Here is a 10,329-nt window from a genome sequence, read left to right as displayed (position 1 = left end):
GACACATTAATAGTATGTAACAAAGTTATGTTAGTAATGAACATACATAGGAGTCGGTAAAAAACTTATCAACTCAATTATTCTGAAAAAAATTGCAAAAATTACACTGTTGCTATCGTTAACATTACCCAATCTCTTGGAAGCAGCGGGACTTTTAGCAAGAGATAAATTAAAAAAAGCATTGTCCTTCCAAATATGAAATTTTTGTAGGTAAAGTACTTAGACAAGCAATGCGAAAAGTCAAGTCCTCTCCTTGTGAGCATAAAAAATAACAATAATAAGAAAAACTGAAAGCTGTAGTTAATTAACTCACAGCATCACTCAAATACTAGTTATATATTAAATTATTAATAATAATTTTATAATATTTAATTATGCTCTACTCTCCCTCCATTCAAATTGATCCATATAGTCAAATACTATTATTATTTTTAGATAGGTTAAGTATTATTTTTAATACTGGTAAAAGTAATGCTAAAAATACAAACTTTTTTACAAAATATTTTACGAACTGTTAATATGGTTAGTAGTTATTAGTAAATAAAAAAGTGATGTTAATGGTAGGCCTAAATAAAAACCAATAAAAAGTTAGTTACATCAACGATTTATAAAAATGTTGTAAAATAGTTTGTGTCTATAGCATTAATTTATTGATAAAGGTGGATGTTCACACTTGCACTTCAATCATCATAATACATTTTTTGCTAAAATATTATTTTGGTTCCTTAACTTTATCGAAAATTTGTTTTTCATTCCTTAATTATTAAAAATGTTTCTCTTTCTTTCTTTCTTTAAATTTTACAAAAGATCTTTCAAAAAAAAAAAAAAATCCATAAACTATTATAAAAGTTCATTTTTGGCCTATATTTTTGTCTCTAAACTATTAATAAAACTCTTTACAAAGTTTAGGAGCAAAAAAAAAAAAAAAAAGAAAAAAAGAAAAAAACTTTTTAAAGTTTAGGAACATAAAATAATTTTTTGGTAAAATTTAGTGACCAAAACAATATTTTATCATACAACATTTACGAGACTTACATACTTACAGGTTTCTTTTTGTTTTAGCTAGGGTTCAACTTGCTTTAATGGTTTAAAATATTAATTTTTTTTGTTTCTAAAATTGAAAAATAATTTTATTTTTGACTTCTATATAATTTTTAAATAATATAAGTTAATAAAAATAAACTCATGGAAAGTAACAAACTTAGGGAATGTTTGGTATATGTGTTTGAAAACATGTATGAAAATACGTGTGGTTGAAAAAATATATAAAAATATGTATAATGTTATTTAAAAATTGAAAATATGTGTTTGAGTGGCGTACTATACACCCCTTAACATCGAACAAAAGGACAGTTGGATTTTAATGAAACCACAGGAAGCTTATTAGTTTCAGCCACATTAGATTTTGAATTATGTGGTATTCACGTATTGCCCTTGCCCGTTCTAAGTTCTCAGTTGACGTTCAGCTTTTGCCAATGCCATATCTGTCAATCTTATCTTCCTTACCACAAAAAAATGCCGACCTTATATTGTCCTTTTATCCCATTTGCCTCATGTGAAACGAAAGTGAGGCACGTTCATTGTTGAAACTAGAGTTTCTTTTTTAGAACTCTGTTTTCTAGCGTAATCCGTCAGCGATTGGCAATTATCTTCACATAGATCGATCATTTTTTTTCTTTGCCATTTAGGTATTTACTGTCAGTCATAAGAGTAGTGACAAAAAACTGTGGCACAAGAGTTTTGTGTCCATGGAATGGATTCTCTCTATTGAAAGTTGGAAAAATTGACACCAAATAGTCATAACCAAAAAAATCAATATAAAGAGAGATCGACTACGGTCAAAGTTAATGTGATCAAATCATATACCCAGTGAAACTTCCTAGACGTGTTAATACGTTTTCACATTCTCTCTTGAAAACGTACTTATCATGATATAATAAATTAATTTTGAAAACGTACCAATTCTTGACAATGTCAAATCACAACCCTTATCTTTCACCTATATTATTGCCACCAAATACGAACACTAAAGGAAAAGAGAGAGAGAGAGAGAGAGAGAGAGAGATTGATATGGGTGAAGAAATAGTGAAGAGAGCTCTAAACAGCTTAGGTAGAGGATTCGACTTAACTTCAGATTTCAGGCTCAATTTTTGCAAAGGCAAAGGAAGATTGGTCCGTCTCAATGAATCACAAAAAACACAACTTCAAGTCCCTGGTTTTGGCACCTTCAATGATGTCTCAATTGATATCAAATGTGACAAAGGCGATCGAACTAGATATCAATCTGACATCCTCAGCTTCAATCAGGTATACATATATTCTTATTACCGTTCTTATAATTAACCAATAAGAACAAAAAAAAAAAAAAAAAAAAAAAAAAGCATGGATTTTGCTAATTTTATCATTGTTGTTATTATGGTTGATGGTGTAGATGTCAGAATTTTTCAACCAAAGTTCTGAAGTTCCTGGGAAAATCCCATCCGGTTGTTTCAATGCCATGTTTGGTTTCCAAAGTGGTTCGTGGGCAACTGATGCAGGCAATACTAAGTTCTTGGGTCTTGATGGTTTCTTTATCACACTATTCAATGTTCATATTGATCGATACCCACTCGCTCTCTCCGATGAAGTTCGTGATGCAGTTCCGACAGCATGGGATCCCTGTGCTCTTGCCAGGTAATGTACGTATTATTTTATCTATTCTAATTTCCAAGATAGTTATTTAGCATACTCTGTTAATTTGAAGTTTGGTTTCATTTCCATGTAAAACTTACACGGAAGAAGATACAGAACTGACACATGTCCTAAAATGATCACGAGTTATTTGTGTCCTATCCTCCACATGCAAATTTGTTGGATTGGGTTCACTACTTTTTAACTTTTAAGATTCAGTGCTTTTGTTCTGCTTTTGCTTTTTAAGGTACAAACTAATTAAATTGAAATACTTTTTCCCAGAAGTAAGAACAATGACCAAAACACGAATTGTTTGTTTTCAGACAAAGAGAACAACGAATTGTGAATGAAAGATGGTGGAAGTTTGAAGCAAAACTTGGGTCAAAACACGAATATTTAGTCGATGTCGGATTAGAATTCTTCATGAACCAAATTCTGAACCTGTTCACATTTTTGTTTTTTGGTTGGGTCCTTAAAATAATTAGGCACGTATCTTTACTTTGCTTACCAATACCGACAAAAACTGGTTCAAAGTTGGACAAAACGCCAATCCGCAAATACCATTGGGCCCATACAAAGTACCATTCTCCGTCAAGTGGGTGAAAGTTTAGAATTTAGATAGTGTGTATTTGCATTTTGCCATTTAGGCTCTATTATTCAACTAAAGCTACGTTTGGTTTCTCAAAAAAAAAAAAAAAAGCTACGTTTGGGTTCTGCTGGAACTGAAACGTTTGCGTCTACGTTTTGATTTTTTTTTTTTTTTTTTTTTTTCACGCGTTTTTGAGACTTGCGGCTACTGTTTATGCACTGTTCAATGAACAGTAGCTGCAAAGTTGGACTTTTTAAACTTTTTCAGCCAATCAGTGCACATCGTATATTGTTCATGGATCCACAAATTTCACTTTTCAGCAATTTTTTCATTAAAAATGGGTCTCACGTTACTATTTACACATTTAAAAATTATTTTGTTACAGTGTTTTTCAGTTTTCAGTTTTCAGCTGTATCCAAACCAACCCTTAGTTGAGAATCTAACTGAATAATTAAATTAACAACCATACAGTTGAATAGTGAGCGAGTATCATATTCGAAACTTAGGATACGTAGTTTTTATCAAGAGATTGCGACAATATATCTACTCTTTGTTTAGTCATTATATTATTATTATTATTATTTTATTATTTTTATTTTTAATGAGAACCAAAAGGACTCTTTGATCATGTTCTATGTCGACATTATCTATCTCTTTTATTTTTATTTTTATTTTTTAAGAAATAATCAAACAAACAAACAAAAGAGAAAGAATGATGTTCTAAACTTCTAGTACAAAAACGCATTATTCTATCTTGACTTTTCTAACAATAATACTACAAATATCATAACATTTTCACAACTTATTGATGCGGCATATTATGATTAATACAATATCATTTTTTATTGGAACTACTACATATATCACTTTTGTTGTACATCGAATATAATTTATGATGTCAATAATTGAAATATATTGTATCATAAAACTTATTACTTTGTGTGCTTTTTTTGGACTTTCTAAACACACCTAATCTTTTAATTCATTTTTCCTTTGTAAACCCGGAAAAAAAAAAAGTATACATTTTGATGAATCTTCTTGACATATGAGATAGGAAGAGAAATAGACGAAACCACCCATAGAGACCATGTCAATAAGACAACTCATACGCATGCTAGTCATAATGATCAAATAATAATAGAAATAATAGCATGGCTAATCATTTGGTACACACAATTTTCTAACTTCTATCAGTAACGTAGACATTTATCTTATTTGACCAATAATTATTAATTATAAATTAGAATTAGTCCATAGTAGTTTAGTAAAATGTCAATAATTATCAACCACGTTAGGAATTAGCTGTCTGGACAGGTTGAATGATCTTTGTTTACATGATATAATAGCATAAAATTGAGATAGAACATCTACAGTTTGGAGGTGTTTGATTTGGAAAAACGTTTTGAATGTAGAGAGAGTTGGTCACCCAAATAGAAAAATGATTAAAAAAAAAGTCTAATGTAGACAGTCACTAGGATTTTATTCATATTTAATAGATAAATTATAGGCTTATTAGTTGGCTCTTTGTTTAGTTTATGCTTTATTAAGCTGTAGAGAGATAATGTGTAATATGAAAATCATTGACTTCCAAGACTATTTCAACATGGATTGTAAGCCTGCTCAATTAAAATTGGAAGTTATAAAAGTTGTGACATTGTCAAGGAGCTCATTTTCAATAAACTAGAGCTTAAGTTATGTGCAATCTTATTATTTTAATTCATTGGGTTTTCAATTAAGTTTTGCCACCTCAACAGTGTGTGTGAATGGCCAATACACATTTAAGCTCATTTTGGAGAATGAGAAATTGGGATATGTTCTTTGCTCTTGAGGATGAAACCCAAAAAAATGTGTTTGTCTGGGTCATTAAAAATGATTTTGGTTTCACCAAGTTGTTTTATATTTTGTTTTTAGAATATTGTTTTATGCTGAAACGGACCTAACATAATTTTAGGTACATAATTGGAATTGAACTAAAATTAAGGAAAAATGTGTCACTATTGTGGATTGGAAGCGGATTAATTGGAGTGCAAAATTACAATCCTCTCCCTCTGGGGATATTCTACTGCGTTGGCTGCTGTTTGGTGACAATCAAATTAAATATTAATTGGACATTCATTTGCCAAATTTCCAGAATGTCAAAAAGAAAAAACTCTCTCTCTCTCTCTCTCTCTCTCTCTAATGAACTATTCTAAAAAATAAATAAACAAATGGAGTGAACTCTAGTGAATTGTGGAGTTGGTGTGTTTAAGTTTTAGTTTTTTTTTTTTGGTCATCGTTTTTTTTAATGCAGTGTTCACAGTTATTTAAGAGTTTGACTATTCTCTCACCAAATAATAACAAGGAAAGATTCTTTGGGAGTGGTTCCAAAATGCTAGTTATGAGTTTCGAATTCAAAATTTCAAGAATCTTATGAACCTTTGACTAGACCAATCCTTTGGGATTTATACCCTAGTTTAATTTATATGTTTGATTACTCATGAGATGCTAAATAGATTACTCATGAGATGCTAAATATGATTTTCTTTTTGGATCTCATCCATCCAAACTGGTAGAATAGTGTCATATAAAAAAAAATTGGAGTGAACTCTAGCTATTGAAATGGAGTCGTCGTGTTTTAAACCCCAGTGAACTTTTTTTTTATTAAATTTATTTATTTTTCTTAAATATAAGTGTTTAGAGTTATTTAAGAGTTTGACTATTCTTTCAAGTATACATCGGATAATTACATGGAAGGATTTCTTAGGGCCAGGTGGTTCCAAATGATTGGTTATGGGTTTTGAACCCAAAATCTCATGAGGTTTTGAGAATCATTGTTAGGCCAACCCTAATTTAACTTATATGTTGGATTACTGAGCTGCTAAATATGCTTTTCTTTTTTGAACTTTTCCCTCCAAACTGGTAGAACAATGTCATTCTTAAAAAAATCACACATACAACATGTTTAATTAATTCAAGACAGCTTAATTAGAATGTGTAAGGGCTACTTAACTGGATAGGTTGGCCACAATAAGGTATAATGCATGGTATCCTTTACATAGTTATCTATAGGGTGGACTGCATGGTTTCCTTTACTTACATTTAATTATCTAGATTTAGATAGTTAATATTTTTATTTTATTTTTTAATTTTAATAAATTTTCACAGATTCATTGAGAAATATGGAACCCACATAATTGTGGGGTTGAGCATTGGTGGCCAAGATGTAGTGTTAGTTAAGCAGGATACGTCTTCGGAGTTGGGGCCAACACAGCTCAAAAATCACTTGGATAAGCTTGGAGATCAGCTGTTTACTGGGACATGCAATTTCTCCCCGCTGAACTCCAAAATTAAAGAGAAGGTTCTAATTTTTGTCTCCCACCAATAGAACATTATCATCACAATTTCATTTTTTTTTTTTGTTTCGGTTTTGAATTTTAATCTTGTCAAAATGGGTGCTTACACAATAATTTTCTTAAACTAATTGCAGGCACCGCAGGCTTTCAATGTCTTTGTTACCCAACCTGTTGCTTTCAATAGCTTCTCATCCGTCAATACAAAAGATGTAGGTCCAGTTATTCCACGAATATCCTTTAATAATTGTTTGAAAACAATGATGAAATACATGAATAATGATAGTACAAGAATCACCAAACTACATTAATCAATTTGATGACGAAAGAAAAACCAAAACATAAATGCTTTTTAGCACAAAGTAGACAGTACCTATTTCTAGGTACCAGGTGCATTTCGCTATAACATGTAACAATGTTAGAAATACCATACATTTTACTAAATAAATATTATAAACTTTTGTGTCATTAAGCATAAAAAATTTATACAAATATTTATTTATTATGTTATTGGAATAGTACTAATTGCCAAGAACATGATAATTCAACTGGTTAATACCTCATCATCTTTGCGAGTAAAGATAAACTACCAATATGTCATTGCTTTTCTATACAACGCTGGATTATTAATATTATCAATTTATCATAATATTAACATTGAAGTAGATGGCTTTTGCAGGGAATCACTGTTATATGTTACAAGAAGGGAGGTGATCCATCGGTCTCAAGCCATTGCGAGTGGCTTTTAACAGTTCCATCAATGCCAGACGCAATTCAGTTCAGCTTCATCCCCATAACTTCTCTTCTTAGAGGTGTTCCTGGCAAAGGTTTTTTATCCCATGCCATCAACCTCTATCTTCGATGTAAGTCTTCAACTCTCTCTCAATCGTCCTTTTAAAGCAAACCCTACATTTTGGGTTGTTAAACTGAAAAGGCCACAGGCCCACAGTCCAGAAAATCTGGGCCTAACCGATATAGAGCTCATAGGGAAGTTGGTTAGTACATTATTGTATGCACGATCAACTTATCCAAACCACTTGAGTTGGTATTTTTTTATTAAAAAAATATATAATATAGACACAATAATTATTTCACAATTATTAAGGTGATAGATTGTAATTAGTGTAACATCACTTGCCACATGAATCACCCTAACTACATTATTATTGTACACTAATCACACCGTGTAGTAAAATTTGTCGCGGTTTAGATTTACTATTTAGAAAAAGAAAACTTTTTTTTTTTTTTTTAAATTTTTTTTAGCCAAAACAAAAAAAATGTTTAGAGAATGCACAAGACATTAATATCTTGACATGTCATGGATCGAGTTGAATTAGGTTGTTGCTCAACCTGACCACGTTAAATGTTAAAACGTCCATGTGTGGTGGTTGGGTACAATCGAGATCGAAAATGGGGGACACGTGATGGGCGACGATGATTGGAAAGGGGAAAATATTTTTATATCTCCACCAAATCTAGGTGGAGATCTCTAGATCTAGAACCTCCTCGAATGCCTCCATTAGGTTGGTTGGTTGTGTCGAATTTTTGTGTGTGAAAATCAGCAAAAAAAGTAGTCAAGAACTAGGTTAAATCGGGAATTGATCTTTTTTCGGTTTTTTGATCGTTCTGGTTTTTTAAAACCATGATAATAGGCTCTCTACCATCTTAAAACACCATGAACCTTTGTCTTCTTCATTTTTTTTTCCTATAATACAATAATACTAATTGATAATTAATGACTTATTGAACTTTGTAGATTTCATTTCTCGTTCATTTTTTCCCCTATTCTTTTTTCCTTATGCTGTTCACCTAATTCTTGTCCTTTATTTTGGCTGTAGATAAACCTCCTATCAGTGATTTACAGTACTTTCTTGACTTCCAATCACACAAGATTTGGGCTCCCATTCACAACGACCTCCCACTGTCTTCTGTCACAAATAGGGCTGCTCCATCATCGATCCTCCACTTTAACTTGATGGGTCCTAAGCTATATGTAAACCCTAATCAGGTACTTTCTTCCTTCTCGTGCAATATTATGTCAAGTAATTTTATGTATCATAACTAGGGTCTAGGAATCTAATTGGTATGCCATGACTCAACAGGTTACTGTTGGGAAGAGACCTGTCACAGGGATGCGCTTGTATCTAGAGGGCATGAAATGCAACAGGTAAATGTAAATGTTAGTTTGATATTCATTTTCCTTCTCAATAACTCAATAAGAAGTTATATCAATTTTCACAAAAGTTAAAGATAATAATTTTTTAACGATGAATGATAAAATGGTGATAATCTTATACGAGAATCAATAATAGCTTACCAATTTAGTGGTTATGAAAAGTTTTGTGATCCATACTTGATATTGATTAGAAATGACCTGTATCTCAGGTTGGCCATACATTTGCAACATCTATCAAATACTCCAATGATGCTTGATAACAAGATAGATGAAACATCAATATGGCGAGGATCAGAAGATATTGCCGATAATCGATACTTTGAAGCAATACAGAGAAAAAAGTTTTCCCATATAAGCACAGCGCCAGTTAAATATGACTCTGGTTGGACCTCTAACGAAGATGTTGCCTTTATTGTTACAGGAGCTCAACTTCTTGTAAAGAAACACGACTCAAAAAATGTCCTTCATCTTAGGCTCTTGTTCTCTAAGGTGTCGGATGCTTTCATTGTGCAATCAAGTTGGACACAAGTATCTTCTGGGTTTTCCCAAAAGTCCAGTCTTTTCTCTGCTATAAGTACTTCAATTTCGGGCAGCCCGTTGAAAGAGAAACAACCAGCTGTGGTGTTGGATTCTGGCGTGTTTCCTACCGGGCCTCCAGTGTCAGTACAAGCACAAAAGCTTCTAAAATTTATAGATATGTCACAGTTATGTAAAGGTCCACAGGATAGTCCTGGGCATTGGTTAGTCACTGGAGCAAGGCTGCAATTGGAGAAGGGTAAGATATGTTTACATGTTAAGTTCTCGTTATTGAACATTTGTTCATGACAAAAGAAGATATAATCAAATTAAGAGGAAAACACATCCAATTTTACACTCAATTTTACAACATGCTGAAGTAGTCAATTGTTAATGGTAAATAATAAGTGATAGGTCTATATATACAGTAAACATTAGTGGGCAAATAATCTTGACTTCTTACAATTAACCTTATCAGCATGTTATGAAATTGAATATAAAATTGGGTGTATCTTAGATTTATTCGGATAAAAGTTTACATGGGAATGCGATGAGAAGCCTAATTACAACAATTGTAGTGTCACGTGAGTAGGAAAGTGGAACACTATACCTTCAATGTCCTCATCAAAAAGAAATGCAAGTAATGTCACATGTACAAAAGTACAAGGTACATGCTTTCTTAAAGTAGAGGCCCCGGTGATTGTCACACCCATTGCAAACTAAGCTTGTATAGAAATTCGATAGTCTTCGGCCAAATTGTGAACACACTTAATTATGTGAAACACTGACAATCATTACTGTACATTCTTATTATTTTTTGCTTCTTTTTTCGTTCAATTCGTTTTCGATCCTGTAATTTCACCAATATTATATAAAGATTTTACATTTGTGAATTTTCTTATGTTCAAAATTTTTATTATCATCCAATTAATAATGGACAATAGTTTCATTAACAGCAAACAATGATGTATTCACCAAAAGCATTGTAACTCAATTGAAATATTTTTGAGAGAATCTGTTTAGACACCTTAAACCAGATTGTTTAATCT

At 31.8% G+C, this 10,329-nt stretch overlaps 1 protein-coding gene across 1 annotated transcript; it reads left to right on the top strand.

Moving 5' to 3' along the window:
• Positions 1-1,783: 1,783 nt before the first annotated feature.
• On the top strand, positions 1,784-10,102 carry LOC115979594 (MACPF domain-containing protein At1g14780-like). Its single transcript, XM_031101648.1, has 8 exons — positions 1,784-2,307; positions 2,432-2,673; positions 6,404-6,596; positions 6,726-6,800; positions 7,268-7,451; positions 8,427-8,596; positions 8,691-8,755; positions 8,974-10,102. Exons 1-8 carry the CDS (start codon positions 1,972-1,974, stop codon positions 9,587-9,589), a joined length of 1,881 nt encoding a protein of 626 aa, XP_030957508.1. The 5' UTR covers positions 1,784-1,971; the 3' UTR covers positions 9,590-10,102.
• The last annotated feature ends 227 nt before the right edge of the window (positions 10,103-10,329 follow it).

This window comes from Quercus lobata, chromosome 3 (genome assembly GCF_001633185.2).
Source record: "Quercus lobata isolate SW786 chromosome 3, ValleyOak3.0 Primary Assembly, whole genome shotgun sequence".
NCBI lineage: Eukaryota > Viridiplantae > Streptophyta > Magnoliopsida > Fagales > Fagaceae > Quercus > Quercus lobata.
The sequence above is the reverse complement of the archived record's forward strand: the minus strand, read 5'-3'. Positions and strand labels throughout refer to the sequence as shown.

What these genes read in the sequence shown, in the direction of transcription:
- LOC115979594 (XM_031101648.1), top strand. Translation starts at nt 1,972, where the DNA reads ATGTCAAATCACAACCCTTATCTTTCACCTATATTATTGCCACCAAAT. An exon ending in ACATCCTCAGCTTCAATCAG is followed by an intron (nt 2,308 to 2,431) that starts GTATACATATAT and finishes TTGATGGTGTAG; the next exon opens with ATGTCAGAATTTTTCAACCA. An exon ending in GATCCCTGTGCTCTTGCCAG is followed by an intron (nt 2,674 to 6,403) that starts GTAATGTACGTA and finishes AAATTTTCACAG; the next exon opens with ATTCATTGAGAAATATGGAA.